The sequence below is a fragment of the Apiotrichum porosum genome (assembly GCF_003942205.1).
Source record: "Apiotrichum porosum strain DSM 27194 chromosome Unknown scaffold_1, whole genome shotgun sequence".
Taxonomy (NCBI): Eukaryota; Fungi; Basidiomycota; class Tremellomycetes; order Trichosporonales; family Trichosporonaceae; genus Apiotrichum; species Apiotrichum porosum.
This window is the reverse complement of record NW_021167108.1, coordinates 2311176-2336829: the sequence shown is the minus strand read 5'-3', so window position 1 is coordinate 2336829 and position 25654 is coordinate 2311176. Positions and strand designations below refer to the sequence as shown.

The 25654-nt window shown below is 59.7% G+C and overlaps 13 protein-coding genes and 1 non-coding gene across 14 annotated transcripts; 6 read left to right on the top strand and 8 right to left on the bottom strand.

Annotated features, from left to right (window-relative positions):
* Positions 1–311: 311 nt before the first annotated feature.
* Positions 312–1016, top strand: EHS24_000843 (uncharacterized protein; the record flags this gene model as incomplete). Its single annotated transcript, XM_028616658.1, has 4 exons — positions 312–399; positions 577–723; positions 909–936; positions 989–1016. 4 exons carry the CDS (start codon positions 312–314, stop codon positions 1014–1016), a joined length of 291 nt encoding a protein of 96 aa, XP_028480515.1.
* Positions 1017–1441: 425 nt separating this feature from the next.
* On the top strand, positions 1442–2734 carry EHS24_000842 (uncharacterized protein; the record flags this gene model as incomplete). Its single annotated transcript, XM_028616657.1, has 5 exons — positions 1442–1591; positions 1752–1830; positions 1896–2011; positions 2056–2247; positions 2297–2734. The coding sequence occupies 5 exons, from the start codon at positions 1442–1444 to the stop codon at positions 2732–2734; spliced, it is 975 nt and encodes a 324-aa protein (XP_028480514.1).
* A 1232-nt stretch (positions 2735–3966) lies between these two features.
* Positions 3967–4462, top strand: EHS24_000841 (uncharacterized protein; the record flags this gene model as incomplete). Its single annotated transcript, XM_028616656.1, has 2 exons — positions 3967–4047; positions 4124–4462. 2 exons carry the CDS (start codon positions 3967–3969, stop codon positions 4460–4462), a joined length of 420 nt encoding a protein of 139 aa, XP_028480513.1.
* Positions 4463–4805: 343 nt separating this feature from the next.
* EHS24_000840 (uncharacterized protein) lies at positions 4806–5344 on the bottom strand (the record flags this gene model as incomplete). Its single annotated transcript, XM_028616655.1, has 2 exons — positions 4806–5148; positions 5205–5344. The coding sequence occupies 2 exons, from the start codon at positions 5342–5344 to the stop codon at positions 4806–4808; spliced, it is 483 nt and encodes a 160-aa protein (XP_028480512.1).
* A 1006-nt stretch (positions 5345–6350) lies between these two features.
* Positions 6351–7390, bottom strand: EHS24_000839 (uncharacterized protein; the record flags this gene model as incomplete). Its single annotated transcript, XM_028616654.1, has 2 exons — positions 6351–6764; positions 7178–7390. The coding sequence occupies 2 exons, from the start codon at positions 7388–7390 to the stop codon at positions 6351–6353; spliced, it is 627 nt and encodes a 208-aa protein (XP_028480511.1).
* Positions 7391–7467: 77 nt separating this feature from the next.
* Positions 7468–7554, top strand: EHS24_000838. Its single transcript has one exon. It is a non-coding gene; the product is annotated as a tRNA-Ala (tRNA).
* A 136-nt stretch (positions 7555–7690) lies between these two features.
* On the bottom strand, positions 7691–7992 carry EHS24_000837 (uncharacterized protein; the record flags this gene model as incomplete). Its single annotated transcript, XM_028616653.1, has 2 exons — positions 7691–7856; positions 7895–7992. The coding sequence occupies 2 exons, from the start codon at positions 7990–7992 to the stop codon at positions 7691–7693; spliced, it is 264 nt and encodes an 87-aa protein (XP_028480510.1).
* A 913-nt stretch (positions 7993–8905) lies between these two features.
* On the bottom strand, positions 8906–10735 carry CBH1 (CENP-B protein 1; the record flags this gene model as incomplete). Its single annotated transcript, XM_028616652.1, has 1 exon — positions 8906–10735. One exon carries the CDS (start codon positions 10733–10735, stop codon positions 8906–8908), a length of 1830 nt encoding a protein of 609 aa, XP_028480509.1.
* Positions 10736–12888: 2153 nt separating this feature from the next.
* EHS24_000835 (uncharacterized protein) lies at positions 12889–14517 on the top strand (the record flags this gene model as incomplete). The annotated part of the gene is made up of 5 exons (XM_028616651.1): positions 12889–13008; positions 13072–13561; positions 13623–13993; positions 14055–14315; positions 14353–14517. The coding sequence occupies 5 exons, from the start codon at positions 12889–12891 to the stop codon at positions 14515–14517; spliced, it is 1407 nt and encodes a 468-aa protein (XP_028480508.1).
* A 285-nt stretch (positions 14518–14802) lies between these two features.
* On the bottom strand, positions 14803–15320 carry EHS24_000834 (uncharacterized protein; the record flags this gene model as incomplete). The annotated part of the gene is made up of 2 exons (XM_028616650.1): positions 14803–15048; positions 15300–15320. 2 exons carry the CDS (start codon positions 15318–15320, stop codon positions 14803–14805), a joined length of 267 nt encoding a protein of 88 aa, XP_028480507.1.
* Positions 15321–16439: 1119 nt separating this feature from the next.
* EHS24_000833 (uncharacterized protein) lies at positions 16440–18621 on the top strand (the record flags this gene model as incomplete). Its single annotated transcript, XM_028616649.1, has 6 exons — positions 16440–16494; positions 16625–16782; positions 16893–17689; positions 17784–17953; positions 18047–18156; positions 18208–18621. The coding sequence occupies 6 exons, from the start codon at positions 16440–16442 to the stop codon at positions 18619–18621; spliced, it is 1704 nt and encodes a 567-aa protein (XP_028480506.1).
* A 172-nt stretch (positions 18622–18793) lies between these two features.
* On the bottom strand, positions 18794–20659 carry CBK1 (Serine/threonine-protein kinase; the record flags this gene model as incomplete). The annotated part of the gene is made up of 5 exons (XM_028616648.1): positions 18794–19179; positions 19229–19316; positions 19357–20050; positions 20151–20246; positions 20310–20659. 5 exons carry the CDS (start codon positions 20657–20659, stop codon positions 18794–18796), a joined length of 1614 nt encoding a protein of 537 aa, XP_028480505.1.
* A 1017-nt stretch (positions 20660–21676) lies between these two features.
* On the bottom strand, positions 21677–22478 carry EHS24_000831 (uncharacterized protein; the record flags this gene model as incomplete). The annotated part of the gene is made up of 4 exons (XM_028616647.1): positions 21677–21814; positions 21869–22049; positions 22238–22377; positions 22443–22478. 4 exons carry the CDS (start codon positions 22476–22478, stop codon positions 21677–21679), a joined length of 495 nt encoding a protein of 164 aa, XP_028480504.1.
* Positions 22479–23511: 1033 nt separating this feature from the next.
* On the bottom strand, positions 23512–25525 carry EHS24_000830 (uncharacterized protein; the record flags this gene model as incomplete). The annotated part of the gene is made up of 5 exons (XM_028616646.1): positions 23512–24353; positions 24400–24488; positions 24541–24667; positions 24722–24897; positions 24954–25525. The coding sequence occupies 5 exons, from the start codon at positions 25523–25525 to the stop codon at positions 23512–23514; spliced, it is 1806 nt and encodes a 601-aa protein (XP_028480503.1).
* Positions 25526–25654: the final 129 nt, after the last annotated feature.

Below are 25654 nucleotides of genomic sequence, written 5' to 3'. Positions count from 1 at the left end.
TCCTCTCCTGGCTGCTGCCCGATCCACGACGCAGCAGCCAGCCTGCGGCCGCTGCGCCACCCAGTTATGGGAGAAGGGTGGCCACCCAAAAAATACTCCCGCTAGTGAAGGGGCGGGAGTATTGTCACGTGCCATTCGCATGGCCCCATAGCCCACTGCTGGTCGCGCCCGCGCGGTGACGATGTGCCAGCTGCCAGGCCACCACAGGACGTGTAATGTTGCACCCACTTTTGCCCCAGCTCCTTCCAGCTCACAAACATCTCTCACAACCACCAGCTCCCAAACGTCGCCGCAGCTGCGGACCAGCCGCAATGTTCTACCTCGGCCACATCTTCTACGTCGCCCTCCTCTTCACAAACGCCATTGCAATCCTCAGCGAGGACCGTTTCCTCGCACGAAGTGCGTCCCACTCCTTGTCTCTTCTCCTCTGGCTATAGCTGACGGTTCTTTCCCCCTTTCCAAACAACTGGCCTTCGTCTCGACCTCCACTTATTTCCTTCCCTGTTACCCTCCTTGACCCACATCGTGCCCACCACCTGACCCCTGGCTCGTGACCTCTCACCTTCGCCTCTCCAGTCGGCTGGTCCTCGCGCGGAACCCCCGCTACCAACTCTGGGTTCGGAAATGACCCCTCTTACGACGCGGCGTACGGCGGAGGCGAGGGCGTTAGCATGAAGACCAAGGCCATCAACCTCATTGGCGCCGTCCGCACACTTATGCGACGTGAGTAGGGATCGTTGACGCGACGGGTGAGGTGGAGGCCGCCCCCTTGGCTTGGTCAAGTGGCAAAGGCAGCTGGGGTTACCCCCACATCAGCTGCTTTCATCGACCTGCCAGAGACATCAGGGAGATTCATGGCCCCAGCTGCAGCTTAGCTACATGGACCGACAAGCTGACACCTACCTCAGTGCCCCTCATCGTCGCAAACGTCGTTGTGTAAGTCTGCTAACTTCCGCCGTTTTGGAGGCAGGCATAGCTGACATTGCAGGATATTCTATGAGATTCTGCTGGGATGAGGATGTTGTGATGCATAGAGTGCTTGTGTGTTGTTATATTTGGCCAAGGACGAGAGTGGGAGGTCGACCTCGTCGTGGACGGTCTCCTGGGCGTGCGCAGTTGTACGACCGGGGGTGGCGCGTGGCAATGAGAGGTGCATGCATGAGCTCCTGAGGAAGACGGGAAGATGTACATGACATCTGTGCTTGCGTCTCTCTCGATCCTGCTGCTTCATACAGAAGGAGATGGCAACAAAAAGGTCAACAAGAATGCCCCAGCACGCACCGCAGGCGATTCAGGCTCCGCCCACATTGCCACCCAACACGCGCCAAAACGCGTTGTTGTTTCCGTCCACCACCACCGCGCGTCACCCATTTTGTCGTCTTGCTCCATCTCTCTTCTCTCCACCTCTACTCCACCTTTTTAACCCATCCATCCACGCACCATGCCCCCCAAGGGCTCGCACATGGTGGCTCGCGCCCCGCCCCCAGACGCACCGCTCACCCCGGCTGGCGTGCAGCAAAAGGCGTACGCGACGAGCATCTCCGACTTGGAACTGCCCAAGACCAGTCTCGTCAAGCTTGCCAAGGGTTCGGTGAGTACATGCGCTGGTGGCCCTCGTGAGCTGCCCAGTGGGTTTGTAGGATGGCGTGATTCGTGTGGTTGCAGCTCGTTGCCCTTAGCCATGAGCTGCCATGTTCGCAGAACACACCACACGACAGCAAACACTTGTCAACGCCTGCTAACTCGTGCAGATTCCCGACAATGTCAAGATGCAGCAGGACGTGGTCCACGCGCTCATGCGGTCGTCGACCCTCTTCATCAACTACCTGAGTACGTCTGTTCCCCACACCCAACACTCTCCGCGGCCATTATTTTGCGTCAGCGCATATCAACAGTGAAACACTGTGGCCGGTGGGGCTTGCTTGACCGTGCAACTGCTCCTGTGCGCCGACAGCGTCCCCACCCGGATGCCGAGTTACCTGCCGATAGTAGCGGCCTGGCTGCCGTCTGGGTTTGCCCAGGGCGGGCAAGCTTGGCTGCACCTGAGACTTGCAGAGGCTCCTGGCGCCCTCACCTTTTGTGACAGCTGTCGCTGGGATCGCTGGGGACAATGTGTCCACTGCTCCGTCTCCAGCCAACTGCCTTGCCGAGGGAGTGCGGCTGAGGACGAGCAAGGTTACCAGTCTACCCGTTAACCTTGCAATCGCTCCTCTGTGTCTACTCCCTCTCCCTCAACACCCAACAGCTGTATGTGCGGCGGTCAGCTAATCCCGCAGCGTCGGCGGCCCACGACCAGGCCCTCTCGCGTGCCGGAAAGCAGATCACTGCCGGCGACGTGATCAAGGCCATCACCGAGATGGACTTTGGACCCGCGGACGCCCTCGTCCCCATTCTTGAGCAGGAGCTTGCTGGTGAGTTCGCTGGCCATCACATCGTTTACCGCTTCGTCTCTGTCTTGCAGTTGATCCTTGCGTTGTGGCAACTGACACATCCAGCCTTCCGCTCGCACGCCGCTGCCGTCAAGGCCTCCAAGGCCAAGCCCCCCGGACCCGGCCGTGGACGCAGGCGCAAGTCCGCCGTCGACCAGGCCGAAGGCGAGGGCGACGTCAGCATGGCCGCCGACGGAGACGAGGACGAGGATGATGACGATGAGGCTGAAGAGGGTGAAGGTGAAGGAGAGGATGGAGAGGAGGGCGATGACGGCGAGGAGGACGAGGTGGACGACGCTGCCTAGGCGAAAGGCTTGCTGCCTTCGGCCTGCTTTTCCACTCTCCTTCCCTCACCCACTTCACTCATTCCTTTCTCTCAGCACCACCATTCCTGTCTTTCGCTTTCGACCACGACACAGCACTCCTCCGCATCAGCACAGACAGCATGCGATGTATCATAACACATTCCAAACGTGCCCTTGCTTTCTTCTTTTCAGTCTGTGTCTGAAAACGGCCGAGTGACGATGTGTACCCAGCCCGTCGAGGCTGTCGCTTGTGGTGGCTGTTGCCAAATGGCCTGTTCTGGCCCATTAACAGCCATTTATCTGGTTCACAGAACCTAAAAGCTGTGGCTCTATTTTGGACCGCTTGGCAGCGACTGTTTGTAAAGGTCGCGGGTAACGAATGTGGACTTGTCACTGATATCACTGGCTCGATGCACGACTGGGGTCATAAACACGGCCGAAATCTGAACATAATCGCGCTCGTAGATTCACGTGTACCACGTTTCATCAAAGTGGACGCCCGATATAGTCCTTTCCCAGTTACGGAAATATACAAGCTTAGAAACTCGGAGATCTAGGGCCGTTGCCCACCAACCGAGAGACTTTTTGTCCGTTCTTGATCGATTGAGCAGGCCTGGCCGGTGGGACGGGCCCTCCAGCAACGTCACAACTTAGTCGAATGCTGTGCAGCTAGTCGTACCGCACAATGCCGCTGCCCGCACGGTGAGAGCGGACCGTTCGTCGGCGTAACAACCCGACAACAACCTTGATCCACTTTGACGAAGGCGGTGTCGCTAGCCTCAATATCCGCGATAAATGGGGTTGGCCGTGTTGCCCAGTTGGGGCCCAATAGATCAGTGGATCAGTGGAGACCTGTGGATCAGTCAGTGGACGGGACGAAGCGAGTGTTCTATGTGTGGCGCGTCGGTGTGACGTCTGCGCCATATGTGACAACGCAGAAACCCCCAGGCGCGCAGCACATGGCCTGCATAGTGGTCAGAGGAAACAGGCAACCATCGTGGGCTACCCCAGGTGGCTCCCGTGGGGCGCATGTTGTGCATTCTTCCTGGGATGGGACCTGTGGAGCGCGTCGGGAGTGGCTGTTTGACGCGACCAGCCGCGCACCTGGAGTGTGGCTCGAAAGTGTTAAATATGGCAACAGGTCACACCATGTCTTCTCCCACACTTCGCGTCTTAATCCCAGCACCCACTCTCCCTCTCAACCTCAAGAACCCCGCACCATACCTGCAGCCATGAAGTTCCAGCTCGCCCTCGCCGCTCTTTTCGCCACCTCGGTCCTCGCCCAGAGCTCCGCCACTGACAGCGCTGCTGCCGTGAGTACCATGTTTCGGCCACAGTGCCACTGTCGCCCAACCCGTTCTTTTCCCACACACCACTGACCGCTTCCAGACTGATATGGCCACGGGCACTGCCTCGGGAGCTGCGGCCGGCAGCTCGTCCACGACCAAGAGCCACAAGTCCAAATCGACGACTGCTGGCGCCTCGGCCGCATCGTCTGCCAGCGCCGGCGCTGCGAGCGGCTCGTCAGCCGCCCCAGTCGTCGCCTCTTCTGCTGGAGTCTCGACTTCTGCCATGGGCGCCGGTTCCGGCTCGGCCTCGTCCCCAGCCAGTGGCACATCTGCCGCTGCCGCGGCAAGCACGACGGCCAAGAAGAGCGGCGCCGGCTCGCGTGCCCCCATCGCGGCGGGTGCCGTTGCCGTCGTGGCTGCTGTCGCCGCCATGGTCTAAACGTGCCACACCGAGAGACGCGGCTGGGTGTCGCACACCTGCAGCACGGCTCAACCTTATTTGTTTGACATCTTCAGTCCTGCGCACACCCCGTCCTTTAGCCTTCGCTTCACGTTTAGTCTATTTATACCTTCCACTCCTCTCGCCTACGATGACGGGCTTGTCGTAAGATAGTCTCGGAAGTATAGACCATGTGTGAGATGGATGCTCGTTGTATATTGTGCAGTTGAAGTGTCGTGTGCCAGCTTTGTCAGACTCACCTCGCTCCCACCCTGTTCTTGTGGTTTGGCCGTGTCACCACAACGTCCACAGGAGTGGCATCAACAACCCTCGATGACATCACCTATGATCCTATGAAGGAACAGACGGCCCACCAGAACCACCCTGTTGAACACGGCTGGTCATCCTCGCCATCCCGTCGCTGCTCCTCGGCACGCGCACGTTCAGCCCGCCAGTGTCGATCGTCCTCATTCCGTGCAGCAGCCTGTGACGCAGACACAGGCGCGGTGCCGGCGGCCCCACCACCGTCGGTTCGGTCCGCACGGTCCGCGCCCAGACCCAAGCCCTCGCGGTTCCGCCTTCGGCGCGCGACGCGCCGCTCGTACAGCGAAGGCAGCGGTATTGACATGGCCGGGGTACGGCGCGGTGCTACAGTGGTGGTCGGGGTCGTGGCGGCGCGTATCCCTCTTGGACTAGCATGTCAGCACTCCTGTCCCCCTTTCCACACAGCGGGGTGCCCTACTTTGGATCACGCGCTTGATATGGTGGAGGCGGGGCGCCATCGACGTCCACGTCCTCGTCGTGGTCCAGGCAGTGGTACTCTGGTGGATGGCCTGCGAGGAGGGGTGCGGTCTCGTCGTCGACCTCGCCGATCTGCGGCATCGTTCCGCCCGATCCGGTGTGGAACTGTGCAGGCGGCAGAGAGAGCGAACACAAGTGCAAAAGTGTGAGACGTGTTGGGTTCTCCAATCCCCTTAATCACTTGGTACGAGCTGGTGGAGGTGATGACGGCAGCGGGTGGCGATTCTTGTCGGCAACATCCGGCTTCGCGGCTTCTTGGGCCTGGCTGACATTCGATCTCGCGGTGGCTTCCGATACCTTTCGTATTGGAGGCTGACGTGTGGCGTGTGGCGGCCGAGTGCATCTCCAAAACATCCCATTTCTCGACATTTCGCCCGTCTTCGTGATAGAGCGACTGTGGAGGCCAGCACGTCTGAAGGGGCGTTTGAGTCCGTGCCAGTTAGTGGGTGTACTGGTAGATACTGAGTCCTGCATCAAGGCTGTTGATAAAGGGATGTTCCGCGGTTCTTGTCGTGTGCACAGGCCAAAAGGAAAGGACTGATTATGCTTAACGCGGACCGCGGATGTTGAAGCCTTGTCGGTTGGCCCGATGACAACATCCTCGGCTGATCGTTGCGCAGTCGGGCGGCGCGAGCGGGATTGATATCGAGGCCCGGGAGCGATGTCGGTCCCGTCGAGTTGTTGAGCGTCCACAACACCCCTGTCCAAGATCCGATTCTTGCACAACCGCAGTCGTGTGAAGCTGTACCCGGCTTCCAGCGGGTTCCTGGGCAACTAACCACACACACGGAACACGTCAACATGTTTCCAGAGGCATCTCAGACTCCTCGATGGTGTGATTGGATTCCGCTGCAGTTCATGCACACCATAAGATCGATCTACAAGAGGGGCCTCGCCACACCGTCCTCAGTCAGAATCATCGATAAATCTTCAAACCATGCAAGGACCGCAGAGCCACAAGCAGATATTCCATCCTTCCTCGCCTGGAGCGTTAGGGTCACGGTCGGAGAAGGAGGTGCTCGAGTATTCTCGATCAGGTTGTTTGGCAGCTCCTGTGGACTGTGAGTGGTCCATTGGCCTGATGAGGTCAGCTTGACGTCGACGCAAAGCCAGGAAAGGAGACTCGCATTTCCGGGATGAGGTAGAGAGGGTCGTTATAGGACTCGTCGTAAGGTATGGAACCGCTCATCGACGGACGCCAGTTGGAGGACTCCTCTTTGAGAGGGGGGTCGTTGTCGTCGTTACGTTGCTCCGACATTGTGAGAACTTTTAGTGGGACTGAGGTATGAAAGTGTGATGGTCTGGTCTGTCCTAATATACACCAGATGACCCTCGCCCCAAACATCAACACCCCTGGTCCCTGCACTTTGGGCACACGACGGGGATGCTTGGCAGAGGTAGAAAATGCTTCAAACCGTGCACCGTTTCCGCGGGGTGGGCACTGCTCCAATTCTTCCGCTCCGGCGAGGAGCGGCTCCCCAAGTACAGTACCTGTTTCGACCTACCGATGAACAGCCATGGCACTGCAGTCTGACAGTCGTGTGGTTAGTAAATACCGTCTTCTCTGGCAGTGCTGGTCCGATTACATGATGGGCAGAAGTTCAAGACGTTGGGAGCGTGGTGACCACGCATAAAAATTGGGAAGACAGGAAGCCTATGACGCCATTCGCTGGGAAGCCGAGCGACGGAGGAGACTGTTCCAGTGGAACGTCCGGTCTGATATACCGGATGCTATGGTCAGCTGGGGAAGCACAGAAGCCACAGGAAGCAGGTTGTGTGGAGGACAAGTGTTATAGGTTGCCGATTGCTTGTGGCCGATCTCCGAAATCGTACAAATAAGCCCAAATGACTTGCGTCCCCACCTAGGGTGTTCAAGTCAGTGGAACCTGCACTTGCACATGGGCACACACATACGTTAACAGTTCCAGAGCAGCTGTTCTTTCGATCGACATGCACCGAGACGCCATCGTAGGTCATAGAAGGCATTGCCAAGGCTGTGGGGCCGATCGGTCTCATGTAGGCCAGGCCGCCCACGTAAATGAGCGCCTTGGCATATCCCTCATTCTCCATCGCTTCACGAGGTTTCTGTCCAGTCTGACGCATCCATGTCAAAGAATACTCGCTCATGTTCGCTTCTGTGATGCATGGATCTCAAAACCTAACGACATGGATGAACAATTGCTAAGAAACACAGCTTACGTAACGGGCGTGTAGCTCAGTTGGTAGAGCGTGTCATTAGCATCCTCCTATCTACTTTGACAAGGTCTTTGGTTCGATTCCTAACTCGTCCAGTACAACTCCTTTTTGGCCCCAACAGGCTCCAGATGTGCATGCATGACTCGTGGGGGGTTGGTTGGGATGCGACTGTCCATGGGTATTGGGAGGTTTCAGTGTGGTAGTGCCAAAAGACCGCCGTTCCTTCTGCATTTACTGGATACAGCAACTGCGCGACTCGTCCGTGTCGGTAGCGTGGCTGCTCTTGTTAAGGCGCTTTAATGTGTATCCCGGAGTCGAATCACGGAGTGCACATGGAGCGGGCTTGGCGGGCGGGCGACGCGTGGGGTATGCCGCTGCCGTCGAGATGTTGTCCGGGCTGACGTAGGTCAGAACATGGTTATGAGAGATACTTACAGATCCGGTACTTGGAAGAGTGGCGGGGGCGGGGCCGACGCGTAAATGGGGGACGAGATGGGCGAGATGATGGGCACGGGCTTCCTTTGGACGCGCATGGTGAGAAATTGGGTGGGGTGGTGGGTTGTCTTGCCACAGAATCCCTCCCACTTATGGACCTTTAAACACTCTGCAACCGGTGAACGCTCAAGCTGTCTGTCGCGCGTGCAGTGCAGACTGGGGTCAGCACCAATGCATGGTCCTCATGGCCAAACACCGCACCACAGCCCATCAAGTCGCCCGAGGTTGGCGGAAACGCGAAAGCGATGCCAGTGCCTCGGTCCACTGAAATGCCTCCGGCAACCGGTCTCCATCAACCAGTGGACCGCGGTGCGGTCGTTGCAGGGAACCTCGTCTGCCGTCGCATCTTGTTCTGTAGTAGATTTTGTGCTGGAATCCCGGGTGCATACTGGAATCTGGGATGGGTACCTACCAACGGTCAAGGGTCGCAACAACACACACTGTCGTGGCGGACGTTGTATGCTGGGGATTGCTCATTCCAAGGTAAGGCACGGGCAGTGAAGCACCGCACCGTCCCGTCTTGGCGACACTGCCATGGTGATGACGACCGAAGCACTGGGGCGAGGAGGATCAAGCGAACCGAACTGGAAGACCTCTTGATGCAGTACAACGCCCTATGCTGTGCGTAGACTCAGGTCGGGTCAATGGCGAGAGGGACGATCAATTGTGCGCAATCTGATGATTGTCGCGAAAAATGGGAATAAATGACCGAAAAACAGCGGCAGCGCCACTTTCGCCAGAACCCCCAACCCACCCGCGTAATCAATGCAGCAGCAGCCAACGGTTGAGGAGAACACCAGTTCATTCCATTGAAAAACATATTTTACTCCTTCGCAACTGCGCCGCTATGAATACTGCCTTGGGTCGGCCCAGCCGAGGCATTGTTAGAATAGAGAGAGCTCAGGTCGAGAGGCGTGCAGCTGGTGCAAGCCGGTTCGATGCCCTTGCGACTTAGAGGCACTGCGAGTACCAGTCGTTCTGGTAGGTGCAGGTCGAGCCCGAGACACAGGTGGTGCAGCCGGTGTAGCTGGCGCCACCGCACTGGCCCCACTTGGTGACGGTGCAACCCGAAGCGGACGACGAAGTGGCCGCTGCAGAAGATGAGCAAGAGTCCAGCTCCTCGACGGCACTTGAAACAGCAGCAGAGCTGGCAGAGGTGGCAACCTCGCTAACAGAGCTGGCAGCAGACGAGCTGGCAACCTCGGTAGCAGAGCTGACAACGGCGCTTGCAGCCGAGCTCACAAGCTCTTCAACAGTTGTAGACGTACCAGGAGCCGAGCTAGACGAAGCCTTGGTCGAGGTCACGACAGTCGACGAGGCGGCAGTCGAGGACGAAGCCTTGGTGGACGAGGCGGCGGTCGACGAAGCCTTGGTGGACGAGGCGGCGGACGACGACGAGGTGGAGCCGCTGTTGAAGGTCGAGCCGATGGGGCCGAACTTGATGCCGGAGAAGACGACCGACGAGTTGGGGACGGTCGACTCGAGGGTGGCGGGAACACCCGAGGTGCTGGAGCAAGAGCCACGAGCGGCACCGGGGGCGGTGGAGCCAACGGGGTAAGTGGAGTCGAGCCAGAGCATGTCAGCCGCGTGGTCGTCCCAGAGCGAGAGGACAAGAACCATGCCGGTGGAGAGGGCCTTGCCCATCTGGGCGAGACCGCCCTTGGCGGCGAAGACGTCAGTGTCACCGGTGGTGACCTTCTGGGCAGTGCAGTAGTCGCTGGTGATCGAGTTACCCGAGGTGCCGGCCATGCTGGTCTCCGAGTTGGGGACAACGACGCCGTTCTGGACGTAGAAGCGCTTGATGTCCGAAAGGGCGCCGGCCGAGTCGGTGATGAACTGGGTGACGACCGAGAGCTTCTTGGTGGTGTCAAGAGCGAAGCCCGAGCCGGGGCCGTAGAAGGTGGTGTTGCCCTGGCGGTACGAGTTGTAGTCGCATCCATCGGGGTCACAGTCACCGGCGTAGCGAGTAGACGAGTAAGTGCCACCGCAGTTGTCGCCAGAGCACGAGTGCTGGGCGTTGTTGGTGCAGGGGTGAGCGGTGTAGGCGGTCGAGAGCGAGTTGGCCTCCCAGATGTCCATCTCGGCACAGCAGGTACCGGTGTTTCCGACACCCGAGTTGGCGTCGTTGGTGCTGGGGGTCCAGCCGTCGACGTTGGCGACACCGTTGATGAACTTGACGTCGCGGGGGCACTGAGCGTCACAGTAACCAGTACCGAACTTGGCACCGGCCTTGTTGCCCGAGTACTTGCTCAGACCTCCGTCGGCGTCCATGGCGACGAAGTAGAGGGCGCCGTTGAGACCACAGCCGAGGTTCGAAACGTCGACGTCGAAGGTGAACTCGTTGCCGAGGAGGTTGAACATCTGGTACTGGGTCTCCGAGGCCATGAGGTAGAGACGCGAACCAATGTTGGTCGAGTAAGGGCCGTTGGTGACAAACTTGAGGGTGAGGGCGTCGGAAGACGAGGTGACACCGTAGGTGCCCGAGTAGTCGGCACCGTCAACACAGCACTGAGCAGCGCAGGTGGTGCCGTCGGGGCAGTAGGCCGAGTTCCAGGTGTTGCCAGTGTAGCAGTTGGTCGAACCCGAGACAGTGTGGGTCCAGCGCCAGTTGGCGTCGACGGTGACGGCACCGTTGTTGGTGGTGCAGCTGCCAGACGAAGTGCAAGTCTGCCAGGTAAGCGAGGGGTGGGTCTCAGTGGTCGAGGTGCACGCCTGCTGGGCAAGGGTGATGGTCGAGCCGAGGAGGGCCACGAGGGGCAGGAGCTTGAAGGCGGGGATCATTGCGAAGGATCGGAGTAGTAGTAGTAGTAGAGTTGAGGGAGTGTGTGAAAGGTTGGAGTCGAGAGAGTTGGAGACAGAGAAGAGAAGAGCACCGGGCTGATGGGGTTAACACTACTCCATGACTCTGCCCTCTTATATATGTGCTGGTCAGACCCACCGTCACCAAAAAAAACGCGCGCGTCGGTCCCCTAAACCCAGCCCCTTCACCTCATACTGTGCCACACACAGGACGCGACCACGTCCGGGTGCCTGCTCTGAAACAGTCCTCTCATTGGGTATGTGCCGCTGTATGATACCGCCCGATACAATGGCCCGCCAAGGTGTCTCTAGGTGGTTCGCACCCCCGCCTCGATCCACCGCATCTGAGATATCACCTGACACGGGGTGGGGTCTGTCACTCTTGGTCCGACATTTCGTGCACCTACCCAAGGGTCGAGGCGCCTGGGGGGGGTGATGCGGGCGCTCATGGCGGCGGCGTGCACGGAGGATGCCGAGCAGGTCGTCGGATGGGGGTGGCGTCTTCTCGTGGCTTAACGCTGTGATCCATAACCTTAAAGTTATGCGTGCGTGCACCTGGAAATATATGCCGAGCTTCCGAACACCCGCAGGCCGCTACACTTCTGCTATTCTACAGGTCTTGGCGCATGCATTCGTTCTTTTGCGGCGCCGGTACAGCCGATCACCGAGGCTCCACCAGCCCACATACCAAACGCCATGCACCATTTAATAAAGTTAAACGGTGGATTATTCTTGCGGACCGTCTGAACGGCCCCGTGGTGTCTCCACAGATGCCACACACATGCCATCACGGGGCCCGGTTAAGAGGTCCGTCCGCCTTTTTTACATACTAGGGGAAGGTGGCTCATTATGAAGCAGCACTTGTCAACCACCTTGCTTCATCATGTTAACCGGTGACCGGTGGACATATGCTGCGGCCCGTTTGGCCGGCCCCGTCTGCACCAAGTGGGCAGGCAAGTTGAACGGGCCGGTCTTCCTTGCGTACCTTCCATTTCACCTTTGCATACCCCGATATTTGGTGTCACAGCTCTTCGAGGGCACGAGCACACATTCCCGCCATGACGCACGAGGAGATGCCTTCCCTACGTACTGTGATCTACCCATGCGCAATGCACGTCCATACGGGCCGAACATTCGTGGACTATTGTGCGCTCCTTCTATACCCCCGAACCCCCGACCCCGGAACGCTGCCACACACCACGAGGTAGCACACGCACCGACTGCCCAGGTGGTGGCCGCTAGGATTGTGGCGGGTGGACCGATTTTGCGGGCCGTCTAGAACAACGCCCCTGGCTCGTCACGCGCACCTGTTCTAAGCGGGTTCACGTACGGGGTGTGGGTAATCTGAAGGCGTCCCCCACAACAAACAGGGCTGGAGCGAAACAAGATCCCGTGCTGCCCACAACAACGGTGTTGGTAGTTGTCACCGATGGAGACACTCTGCGGCTCTGTTGGTGAATGGCGAACCTTATGCATGTGCATGTCACGGGGCTGCGGTTCCTCACAACCACCATTTTTGTTTTTTGTGGTTGGAGTGTTGGAGATGTGGAGAGACGTTGGCGATGGGGGGTCAGTGCGGTTCTGGAATTCCTTGGTTCGACTCATGATCCCATGATCCCCCCTCTCGGCTTCATGGTCATTCGGCTTACGCTCGAGCTTCCGGATACGCGTCTCTCCCGTACCTTTTCACTCCCCTTTTTACCTGTTGACGAGGTCCAAACGTATGCCCAGGGTGGTAGACGGGCCTACAGCCATGTTCGGAGGTGGGTCTCTGCTGGGCGTGCGTTCCGCCTGTGCCACACGCCCTTGTGGCGCTCACAAGATCTGCCAACAAAACACGGCAAACACACACCCAGGCGGGCCGAGCCGCCTGTGGCGAGTTTCATGGTTCAGGCAAACGCGTCGGAATGGGGGGACCTGGAGGGTCAATTAGAAATTCAAGGCAGCCGGGTTTTAATCTTAATCACGAGGGCAGGTCCGTTTTTTTTTCTTGTCCTCCGCAAATTGACCCCGCTCAACCCCGAGATCCGACGGGTGGAGGTGCACCAGTCTCGTTCGCCAACCCCGACATTCGGCTCCTTTGTCCAGACCATCACCGGCAGGAAACCAACAGTAAACACCGCCCGTCCTCCAGCATGGGCGACGACTCAGTTGATGGAGTGGGAGACCGCTCAAGCCCCCACGCATCTCTTTTGTGCAACGTCCCCGTCCGGCCGTTTCCGACGTATGATGACCTCGATCCATCTTCCTTCCTCGTACGCGCGCCTTCTCACACACACACCCCTAATGTGCGCTCCTAGCTGACAAGAGGCATCAAGACAAAGCACGTGCATTCCAACACCCCGTTTCTGTTGTCACAAAAAGCAACAGCGTCATGGCCTGCGAGGCGAATCTGGGTCAACAGCTCCGGCACTGCCGGCCATCCCAGTTCCCGTTTCATCCCCAGCCATCCCGGACGGGCCGGCGGCGGACCTGGTCCGAGCTTGGTGCGAGGTTTCAACGACGCCGTCTCGGGCTCGAGCTCGAGCACCACCACCACCACCTCCTCCTCCTCCTCCAGCACGGTCTCGAGGCCCAACCTCGCCGCGCTGTCCGCGTATGCCGACCAGACTGTCCCTGTGGCCAACACATCCATGCGCGAGTTTTCCGAGTTTGAACGTGACGAGGTACCGCTGGGGCAAGTGCTTGCATCCTGGGACAAACACGAGGGGGTGGCGCTCTATGTCAAAGACTGGCACCTCGTGGCCGAGCTCGAGGCGCGCGGCTCGCCCGGGAGCGAGGTGTACACGCCCCCACCGTGTTTTAGGGGTGAGCCAGAGAACGGGGTGAAAAAAAAAAGGACGAAGACCATGATAGCTGATAAGACCAGATGACTGGTTGAGCCCGCCGTTCGATACCGGCGGCTCTGGCTCGCACTCGCGGGACATGGGCTCGCCACCAACAACGTGCACATCTACTGCTGATTTCAGGTTTGTATACCTCGGCCCTGCAGGAACGTTTACACCGCTCCACCGGGACGTTTATGGATCATACTCTTGGAGTGCCAACATTGTCGGCCGAAAGGTCTGGTGGCTCTTTCCTCCGGGCGTGGAAAAGGACCTCGTGGACCGGCACGGCAACCTCCTCTTTGACATCCGCGGTCACCCGAACGCGAGCAAGGGCGTCAAGATCCTTCAGGAGGAAGGCGAGGTTCTGTTTGTGCCTTCGGGCTGGCACCACCAGGTCGTCAACGTTGACTTTGTGGGTACCGTTTGTCCATTCCAGCTACCTTCATTCCTGCCTTGTTAGCTGACATGCCCAGTGTATTTCCATCAACCACAACTTCTTCTCCTCTCCCACACTTCCGCGCGTGTACGCCGCGCTGCGTGCATCCCAAGCTCGATGCGCAGCCAGCATAGATGACGTCAAGGTAGACATCCGCACACGTTTGGGCGACCAACGGCTTGCGGATGGGACGCTGGCATGGGAGGCCGAGTTTGCCGAGGAGGTGGAGGGATTGCTTGCCCGAGACGCTGGGTGGGGGTGGACTGGATTCTGGGAGTGTATCCGCGACAACTTGGCAGTGAGTTCACTGTCTTACTTGTTCGAACTGACATCAGCGACCACCGGCACCGCCCGAGTTCTCTGCCCCGCCCGAGGAGCGCGCGCGCTCCATTCGCGAGGTCATGCAGCTGTACAAGGAGTCGCCACAGTGGACCTTGCTCCCCGCCACCCGTGGTCTTGTTAATCTCGTCGAAACCCTCCTCGAGGCCGGCTCGAGCTGAGGCTATTCAAGTAGCACCTTGTGCCACACATCGCATTTTACACATCCACACCACAAATATCACATCTCAAGACATCGCATATGCATCTGGTTTTCAACATTTTTACACGTTCATCGTCCGTCTACACTTTTGGAAAGGGGATCTCAGGGGTGGCAGTGGGCCGCTGTTTGGGGGGCTGCGCCCGTGCGGTATGCTTTCGTGCGTTTGTTGCGCATCGTTTGTGGGTGGGGAGAGCGGAGAGAGGGTGAGGCCTGCTGATCTGCTGAAGAACAATGGGGGATGCGTTCAGGCCGCGGCCTCGACGGCAGCGGGCGCCTCGGCGTCGCCGTTGACGTCGACCTTCTTCTTGGGCGGCTCGTCCTCGTCCTCGTTGGCCTCTGCGTCGGCGTCGTCGGCCTTGCGCTTCGTGCCGGTAACGGGGGCCTCGTCCTCGGGCTCGTCGTCCTCGGCGTCGTCGGCACCCTCGGCGTCATCGTCGTCCTCGGCATCGTCGTCCTCGGCCTCCTCGTCAGAGTCGACAACATCGCCGCCCTGCCAGTGTCAGGATATACAACATTCCAATGGCGGGGCATCGTTCGTCACGCCAGCGCCACCGTGTCATGGGCCGCAGAGGGTGAATGGGTCGAGAACAACACGCGGCGTCGAGGCGCCCCCATGTGCTGGACCAGTCCCCCCCTCCAGCCCCACTACGCCCCCGATGTGGACAGCGTTACTGTGTGCTGTGTGCTCTCCAGCATCCTCTGCCCACCCAATCACCCATCGGGTCCTCATCCAAAACTCACCTCAACAAGAGTCCGGAGCATGGCGCGGCCAGCGGCATTCGGGTCGTCGTCGTCGTCATCGTCCTCGTCGTCGTCCTCGCCCTCGTACACCTCCTCGTCCTCCTCCTCGATCTCGTACTCGTCTTCCTCGTCCTACATGGGCCGACGGGAAGGTGGGAGGGGGGTGGGCGTGCGAGGGAGAACGTGGGAAGTGGGCAGCGGATCAGCGGACGATGTGTGGGAGCGAGAATGCATGGCAGCGTGTGAAGCAGAGGAGCATGTGTGAGGGGATGGATGCACGGGAGGTGGATGTTGGCGGTGGTGGTGGTGGTGGTGGTGGTGGTGGGTGCAACGACGCGGTTAATGGCGTCAACAATGGGAAATTGGCAGTCAGCGACCATTGTGCCTCGTTCATCTCCGAGCCAAGGGGGGTACGCACAAAGTCGTCCTCAAAGTCCTCCTCATCGTCGTCGTCGTCCACAACGGTCACGGCTGCACGCAAGGTCAGCACTCGGTCCACATTTGAGGTCGTTCTTTGACTGTGCGCAGTACTCGAGACAGACGACGCGACGCGTTCACACGTGCGAATCTGGGACGCCACGGCCCCCGAACGTCTTGCCCACCTCGACAGCTGCGGCAACGAGCCGACAAGCTCTACTGGGTGCACAGAGAGGGATGACTCACGGTCCTCTTTCTCCTTTGCGGACATTGTGGATGGATGTGCTTGGATGTGGTTGCTGGAGGGAAGGAGCGCGGGGGGTGTGGATGGTTGAACTTGTGGTGGGCTGTGGGAGTGTGCTCTCCCTTTCAGCCGCGTACTTATGGGCAACACGGGTATCATCATTGCGCGTCATGACGCTCCGCTTGCGGGCGCGGCCATGAGAGAGCCATTGTGTGTCCCATAAGCGAGAAGGCAATTAGTGTATTTGACAGCTCATTTTATTTTGCTTCTCTATTTGGGATGTCCGACAGCGGACGATCACGTGACCCTCTCATAGATTGTTTTCGTGGCCCCGCACTTTAGCTCATGATTTAGTGAGGTGATGCGGACCTCCGAGCCCCCATGAGCGGCCTTGGCAGCATGCAAAGGCCGTCCGAGTCGAGAGATCGTGAGGATCGTTGCTTCTCTGTTCTTCACATCTACACTGTACACTGAAAACGATGGCGACGCTCGTACTCGACACTGTGCCCCAGCCGCACGTCCTCACCATCGCAGGTAGGTGCTCCTCCGGCTCGACTCCTTTCCGCCGTCCAACTCAATGACGTTCTTTCCACCTTCCGTCTTTCCGTTGCCTCCTTCCTTCCGCCTCCTCCGCCCCAGCAACTCAGTAGTGCTGACTCAATAGGGAGCGATTCTGGCGGTGGTGCCGGCATCCAGGCCGATCTCAAGACCATTGCCGCCCACGGGTGCTATGGCTCGTCTGTTATTACTGCCTTGACGGCCCAAAACACCTTGGGTGTGCAGGCGGTCCACACTGTCCCGCCAGAGTTTGTCGTCGAGCAGGTAGGCAGCGAACGAGTCAAAGGCGAGGACGTGGCCCTGTTGTTTGAACACATCTCTCTGAGCAGACAGCTACCTCTCGTCGGGCGTTATGGGCTAGCTGACGTCTCCAGCTCAAGTCGCTCTTTGACGATGACCTGAAGCCCCTCGCGATCAAGTTTGGCATGCTGGCTGGCGAGTCGACGATTGCCGCGCTTGCAGACTACCTCTCTGCCCTTCCCTCCCGCCCCTTCCTCGTCCTCGACCCCGTCATGGTCTCGACCTCGGGCCACCACCTGCTCCCGGACGCGGCCACCCAGACCCTCGTCTCGCGTCTCCTGCCTCTTGTCGACCTCGTGACCCCAAACATTCCCGAGGCGCAGGCGCTGGCACAGTACGGCGAGCAGGTGCAGAGCGTGCAGGACATGCTCAAGCTCGCCGAGGCCGTGCGTGGCCTGACCAACCGCGCCGTGCTGCTCAAGGGCGGCCACCTGCCCCTGCCCCGCGCGCAGGTCGCGGCGCTGGCCACGTCCGAGGGCCTGGACGTGCAATGGGACGAGGCGGGCGAGGAAGGCGTGCGCGTTATTGATGACTTTAGGCAAACTCTCAACCTGGCCGCCACGTCGCCTACTGTCGTCGTTGACATTCTCGCGTCGCCCGCCGGTGTCCGCCTCTTTGCCGGCAAGCACGTCTCCAGCTCGAGCACGCACGGCACCGGGTGCACGCTCTCGGCGGCGCTGGCGAGCCAGTATGCCATGGAGAACACGGCTGCTGGCGCCGAGGCCGAGGAGGGTGACAAGAACCTCTCGCCAGCGGGTGTCCGCCGTGCCATCGAGTACGTCCAGTCGGCCATCGCCACTGCGCACCCCATGGGCAGGGGCCACGGCCCGCTCAACCACTCGCACTTGACTTCGCGCCGTGCTCTTCCTCCGTGAGTAGATGTTTGGATACATTGGCAGCTGCCTAGTTTGGTATCAAGCCAGCTGTCGTGATGATCTGCCACACACGACTAAAGCTAACGGCAGACCAACGGCGCACAACCCCACCCCGTTTGTCTCGCACCTCATCCGCTCGTGCCCCGAGCTGTGGGACGAGTACATCCGCCACCCCTTCGTCGTCCAGCTCGGCGAGGGCACGCTCCCGCGCAAGTCGTTTGAGCACTACATCTCGCAGGATTACCACTACCTTGTCCACTGTGGGTTCTATGGTGCAGCTAAACTAAACCTCCTCCTGGGACTGGAATCAGCTGCTGTGACATCTTCGACACATCACTGACTCCCCCACGCAGACGCGCGTGCCCACGCCCTCGGCGCGTACAAGTCCACCACGATGGAGGACATCAAGGCGTTCAGCGAAATTGCGCTGCACATTGCCCGCGAGTCGACCATGCACGTTGCTGTGAGTCGAGTTGTGCCGCACGCATTCCTTCACGACTGACTTTTTCTTCAGTACTGCGAGCAATTCGGCATCACCAAAGCCAAGCTCCTCGCCACGCCCGAGGCGGCCGCGTGCGCCGCGTACGCGCGCTACATCATCGACGTCGGCACGCAGGGCGACGTGCTGGACGTGTACGTCGCCGTCGCGTCCTGCCTGATCGGGTACGCCGAGGTCGGCCTGTGGCTGAAATCGCGCATCGCGACGGGCGAGACAAAGCTCGAGGGCAACCCGTATGCCCGCTGGGTGGAGGACTACTCGGGCGAAGAGTTCCTCGGCGCCGTCAGGAGGGGTATCGCCAACCTCGAGGCGCGCGTCGCTGCCGACCCGCCCTCGCCCGAGAGGCTGGCGCGGTTGACCGAGGTGTGGACGGAATGTGTCCGCCTGGAGCGCAACTTCTGGGAGATGGGCCTCAAGGTCCTTTGGTAGAGGACGAAGGGACAACACAGGACGTGTTTGGACGGTCTTAGAACCCCCCCGGTTGCTTTGCAGTTTATGCGGCACATCATGCATACAAAAAAAGGAAAGGGAATAGAGGGTAGCCAATAATCAGTCATGAGGCGTGGGACGTGTGCAGTGGGAGACGCTCTGGTGGCGGCGGTTAGAGCATCTCGTACCGGCGGAACGTGTAGCCCAAGAACGCGAGGTCCTTTGTGGCGTTGGGACCCGTGTTGGCGTCCTGGGGCACCTCGGGGACCTGCTCGAGCTCGTCGGTGGGGAAGTAGGACGTGTCGGTGATGGAGCGGAGGTGGGGCACGAACGGTGCGTCAATGTTGCGGATGGTGGCCCAGTCGACGCCGTAGAAGAAGGGGTGCACCTTGAGCTGCTCGACGGTGAGACGGCGGTCGGCCTCGCACAGCATCCGCCGCACGAGGTCCTCGGCCTCGCGCGACAGGTGCACGTCGTCGGGGAAATACAGGTGGTTCCTCCAGTCGATGATCTTGCGGTACACGTCGTGTGCGTTCTCCGAGCAGAAGGGAGGGTAGCCTGGGGGTCATGTCAGCTAGGTCGCGATTGGGGTTACTTTCCAACTCACCGACAAGACACTCGAACATGATAGCACCGAGGGACCACCAGTCGCACTCCTTGCCGTAGCCCTGCTGGAGGAAGATTTCTGGCGAAATCTAGCGGTTAGCTCACCACATTATAGTGTTCAACACGTACGTAGTCTGGGGTTCCGACGGTCGAGTATGCGAGCTTCCTGCGGTTGGCCTTCCAGGTGGCAATGTCCTGTTTGGAGGTCATGGTGAGGTTGATCGCGTTGACCATGACCGAGTTGCGCGACTGGTTGCCGGCTGCGGAATGGCGGTGGTTGGAGACGTCGCCGCCGCCCAGCAGCTTCTGGTAGTATGCCGAGTCGTGCTGCTTGTGGAAGCCGGTGGACAGGCCAAAGTCCGAGAGCTTGACGTGGCCCATCTGGTCGATGAGAATGTTGTCGGGCTTGATGTCGCGGTGGATAAAGCCGAGGTTGTGGACGGCCTCAATGGCCAAGATACACTCTGCCATGTAGAACTTGGTCACGTCCTCTGAAAATGTGTCGTATTTGATGAGCATGGTCATGAGGTCGCCGCCGGGGAGGAACTCCATCACAAGGTAGAGGTAGTTGTTGTCCTGGAACGAATAGTAGAGCTGGACGACCCATGCCGAATTGGACTCTGCCAGCACATCACGCTCGGCACGGACGTGCGCCAGCTGGTCCTTTTTGAACATTTCATTCTTCCTCAAGCTCTTCATGGCGTAAATCTTGCCAGTGTCCGCCTTTTGCACAAGGCGAACCTCGCCGAACGCGCCCTTGCCGATAACCTTGACTGTGCGGAAGTCTTCGAGACCGATACGCGTGCGACGCAGGCGCAGGAAGCTGACGTGTCAGTAACCTCGCACCTCGCAGGCATAAAGCCAAGGCCGACGCTGGGGAAGAACACCCCAGCTCTGCTCTTCACTAGGCCAGAGAAACGTACTTTGACTCGCGGCGGCCGAGTGCCAGCAGCTGGCGCGCCTTGTGACTGTCCGGCAACGTCGGGTCGGTGTGGAGCTGCTTCTCGAGGGTCGTGCGGCTGCCCATGGCCTGTCAGCAAGCTGCCATGTGTGTGTGTACTTGTCTCCGCGAACAGACGTACCGCTCCTTGCGACCGACCACACCTTCAACCGCCTCCTTGTAGTAGAGCTCGAGCTTCATCTTGGCCGCCGTGGCCTTGCCGCGAGTGGTCTCGCTAAACTGGTTGGGCCGGCGCTCAAAGTAGACGTAGTCGGGGCCCTTGTCGGCTGCGGGTGCGTGGCCGTTCTCGCCGGGGCCCATGTACATCTGCTGATGTTGCTGATGTTGTTGTTGCTGCTGCTGCTGGGCAAACTGGCCGTACTGTGCCATCTGGGGGTGACCGACCTGGCCGGGCTGGCCAATGTTGGACTGAGCAACGTGGGGGACGGGGGGCATGGGCGAGGTGCGGCCGACCTGCTGTGCGCCTGCCATTGCTTGAGCGTGTGGGTCTGTGAGGCCCTGTGGCCTGTATGAAGGGCCTGGTTGGTATGCCATGCTGAAGAGGTGAGGTGCGGGTGTGATGAAGAGAGGAGGGGAGGACGATGTGCATGAAAGAGGGTGTGATGGGCGTGGAGGGGAGCAGGGGGGTGGGTGAGCACGCGCGGGAGCAGACGACACACACGCTGGGTGGAATCCAGGCGCGTCGTTCTGGGTGTCCTCCCCTTCCCCCCGCGCGCCGCCGCCGTTCCACACCCAACCCCCCCCCCCCCCCCCCCACCCAGGCACAGCCCGTTTAGAGGTGACTGGAGATTCATGTTGGATGTGCCCGTCGCGGGGAGCGTCGTTCTCTCATTTGTGCACATTCATTACACGCAATGAGAGACGGCACAATGTCACACAGCACACAGTCAACGGTACATGCATAAACAGCAGAGCGGGTGTCCACTTGGAAGAGGTATGTGTGCTGCTGCTGCGCAATGCGTGCGCTGTCCTGTGCACGCATTTCCCCCCTTGCCTTTGATATTGTGTAACATCGTGCGGCGTGTGCCAGCCCTTAGCCTTAGTCGCACGGTGTGGTGTTCTCTCTCGCACCCCCCTGTGAGTTACAGCCATGTACAGCCACCAGCTCGACATCGTTGGGTCACACATTTGTTCTGCATACTCTTCCTTTGTCTTCTGGTTGTTTCTTCTGACAATCGTCTCTCGCAGCTAGCTTCCTTCCTTCAGATCACTACTAAACTACCACCGGGGGAACAACTTTGCTTGTGCTTGTGCTTGTGCTTGTGCTTGTGCTTGATGAGAGGCCATGAACCGGAAATACCCAACGCCGGGCCGCGCAATCTCACAGTGCCAGAGGCCGCGATCACGCGACCCCGCGCTCGTCTTCGTCTCGCGGCTCTCGCTTCCTTTGGGAAGGACCTAGGTGTGGTACTTGTGCGGCGCGTCGTCCTTGACCTGTAGAGTATATAGCAAATGGGGCAGTCGTGTTGATGGATGGATGGATAGCAATCAGGGGCGTCGTGGTGACGATGAGACGGAGGAAACGTCGCGGCGGCGGTCGTTGGTGTCAGACCGGAGAGTGACGACCATGGGGATATCGGTGTCAAGTGGTAGGCGGCGGCGGTGCGGAACAGGTGGACGCATCATCTGTCAGCTCAGTCCAGAATCCCCCCCTGCAACACAGACCGCGCCCGCACTCACCTTGCGCACATCGACGTTCATCGTCGGCATGGCGTCCTCCATGTGGCCGTCACGCGTCTTGTAGCGGTACTTGAACGCCGCCACGGTGCCGGGGGCCGTGTCGTGCTGGTCCTCCTTCTCCCACGGGTTGACGCGGCCGACGAAGCGACGCTCCGCGTCAGGCTCGAACGCCTTCTTCATGCTGCACGACGGCCGTCAGCCTCTTCAGCCTGGGGTGTGCACGGTGACATTGCTGCGGCCCGCGCAGTTGTGGAGTTGGCGGCGGCGGCGGCGGGAGAGTCACATGCAGCGTGCGTCCACACATCTGCTCCCACCCAACAGGGTCCGCGGTATTTGGCCCACCACCACCACACGTCCTTAGTCACTCACGCAAAGTAACCCGTCACACCGGCAATGCCGACGAGGATAAACGAGAGGGGGTACAGCGCTGGGTCGCGACGTGCCATGCGGTTGACCATGGACGACGCCTGCTTGATGTTACCTTGCATGGACAGCTTGTAGGGGTCCACCTGTAGACAAACGCCGTCAGCCGCACGCTCGAGACCTGGGGGAGGATGCGATAACGCAGACGCACGTCGGTGGGGAGGTGCTTGGGGATGTTGGACGACATGCCTGTAGCTTGTGGTGGCGGAGTCGGTTGTGTGGTAGTGGCGAGTGTGTGGAGTGTGAGTGAGGTGGGCTATTCTGGTGCACAGTGTAGAGGGCAGGTGGGCGGGGGGGGTGGAGCGTGGAGGGGCCTTATATACCGTCGCCTCCGTCCAAAGCACGCGGGTGGGCCCATTGTAGTGCTGTGGGAACGGTGATGCGCGTAACAGAATGTGGGCTGCACTCACCACCGATGCTGGCAGGCATGGCAGGCCTCGCAGGCATAGACTGGACGTCATGTGCAGGCTGACATTCAAGGCACATGCCACTCACTGTTGGAGTCATGTGCCACCGAGTCCACTTGCTCCCGCCACCCAAGTGGACTTAGACAGCACTAACGCAACCATGAGACTGACGCTTAATGGGTCTGTCTCACAGCCTGCCACATCCAGACCACTTGCCTTTGCCAATGGCCCTTACTGGTCATCCGAATTAGCTTGGGCGAGAGTGGGCTTTCGATCGTTTGCATTGGCTTTGTTCAAATCGGTGAGCGGCTAGAACAACATAATGACCCAGACACCGGTCGCCACCCAACGCTTGCTGCCGCCAGTGACCGTTGCTTACGTAGGTTTCGCTGTGCAGGTTCGTATTGTTGCCTCGTTGTGTGGTATGTACTCTGAAATCCGTGCAAGTCGGGCTGGGCTGCACACGGTGGTCACGTCGCGACAAGACAAGAGTCGCGTTCATTGTTCGCGTCTTGGTAGGGGCCTGGGCACAAGATCAAGATCCTGTCGCACATCCTGTAACTTAGGAGTTCCCGATCTTCGTTCCGCGCACCTCGTCTATTGTGCATGCACACTTTCCTTGGGGAAGACGACTGTCGCGAGCTGTATTGTGCTGCCATGCACGGACGTCAGGACCTCCATGGCCGGGCGACACTCTCCGGTCCGGTAGGACTCGAGACTCGCTGGGCAAATGTGGCACTTCTCACTTCATCCATATTGGCTTTTTCTGTCCAACTAGCAAACAACTCCCGTCACTTCAACCCCTCCCCCCGCCTACTTGTATTCCGGGAGCACGGGGAGCACAACCACCGAGTCATACTTGCCACCGGTGTGCAGCACGTGCTTGCCAATGTTCTCGTCCTCGGGCTCGTCGCTGGCCATGAAGAGGATCTCGGGCAGGGCCATGTGGCGGCCGCTGACGCGGACCATGAGCTGCTCGCCGGCGCCAAACACCATGCCCATGGGCCAGAACGTCATCTCGAGCGGGACAATGGTGCCGGGCTGGACGGGCTCCCTCTTGTCGTGCTTGTACACGACCTGGTTCTCGTGCCTCGACAGCGAGTCGTCGCGCGACACGGCGTGCGACGCGCGCAGCATGGCCTGTGGGCCAAGCGTGGTGGAGATGTTCGAGTGCTCGGTGAACTCGGTGTAGGGGATTGGGATCGGGTAGTTGATGTGCATGAGCAGGTTGCCGTCGCGGTCGAGCTTGCGCAGCTGCACGACAACGTCCATGTCGTCCTTGTCCGCGCAGCTCACCCACACCTTGGCCTTGCCGTAGCCGGCGAGCTCGGTGCGGCGGTCAAACTTGAGCGTAAAGTCCGAGCTGGCGGTCGTGCTGTGCGCCTCGTATTCGGTCGTCGAGACAGTCTTGGGAGCCTCGGCGCTGAGCGTGTGCGTGGCCGCGTCAAGGTGGTACGTGACGCTGGTGGTGCCCGGGATGGGGTACGCCTCGTGCGGACGCTCCACGACACTGGGCTCGTCGCTGCCGTCAAACCCGAGGAGCGAGAGGCGGACGCGCGGGGTGTCCTTCTCCCATCCGTTGTCGATGCCCTTGGCGTAGAAGTCGAAGAACTTCTGGAGGTCATCGTTCATGTCGAGACGGTACTGGTCGTGCCCTGGTTTTGTCAGCTGGATGCTCGCCGCACACTAGGCCCAACTCACACTCCTGGTACGGGTGCACGCGGATCCACTTCTTGGTGGTCTTGGCCCTCTCGAATGCCTCAAACGAGCCACGGGTGTGCAGCTGCGACCTGGAGAGGGTTGTGAGTTTCCAGAAGGGTATGTTGGTTAGAGCTAGCTCACGAGTAAGACGCCGTCTGGTACATGGGAGTGTCGATGTTCTCCACGTGGCTCCTCTTGGACTCCCAGTACTCGTCGTACAGTGGGCGTCCGGCACGCGCACCGGGGACGTTTTCGACCTTGCCAGATCCTTCAAGGGTCAGCCAACGTTAGATGGCCACAGCAGAGGCAAAAGTGTGCTCACCTGCAAAGCCGGTGATGATAAAATCGTTAAAGCTGGAAATGTATGGGAAGCCACCGCGCATGATAATGTCATTGTACACGTCCGTCAGTCCCTCCCATGGCGCAATGGCCTTGAGGGCCGGGTGGGTGAACCGCGAGGCAAAGTTGAGCTGGCACACGCTGAGCCACGAGTTACCACTGCAGGTGTTGTCAGCTCACTGTTGCCCGGCACTAGACATCTCTGCTGTACCCACGCCATGACGACAGAGCCGTTACACCAGGGCTGCTCGGAAAGCCAGGTGATCGTGTCGTAGATGTCCTCTGCCTCCTGCTCTCCCCACCACGTCGTGTCGCCCTCGGAATAGGCACATCCACGGGCATCAATGTTGATGACGGCGTACCCGCGCTCGGTCCAGTCGGCCGGGTCGGGCGCCTCAAACTTCTGGTAGCCACTGATCGTCGCCATGTCGACACCGCAGTTGAACGGGCCCATGGTCTCGTACTGCTGCGGGCCTCCGACCTTGCTGTACGGCGACCACGCAATGAGCGCGGGCACCTTGACGTCGCCCTCGGGACGGAAAATGTCCGTGTACAGCTTGGTACCGTCGCGCATCGTCACGCAAATGTCGCGCTCAAAGACGGTCGGCACGGCAAAGGCGCGGTACTTGGGCTCCTTCTTGTGGCCCGCGGGCAGGACGGTGACAGTGTTGGGCGCAAAGCCGGGATACTTCCAGTGAGGGTGCGACTCGGGCGGCGTGAGCTTGGTCCACTTGACGTCGGGGAACCGCTCCTGGAGCTGGTCGGAGACCGTCTTGGTGTGTGTCATTGTGCTGGGTAGAGATCGCGGGGGGGAGAGGGGGGGGATGTGGGGGCTCAAGAGTGAGTGGGGCTCATGTTCATATACTCCCCGCGGGGCATTGTGGGGCAGTGCGGTAACTGTGGTGTTTGTCATTGC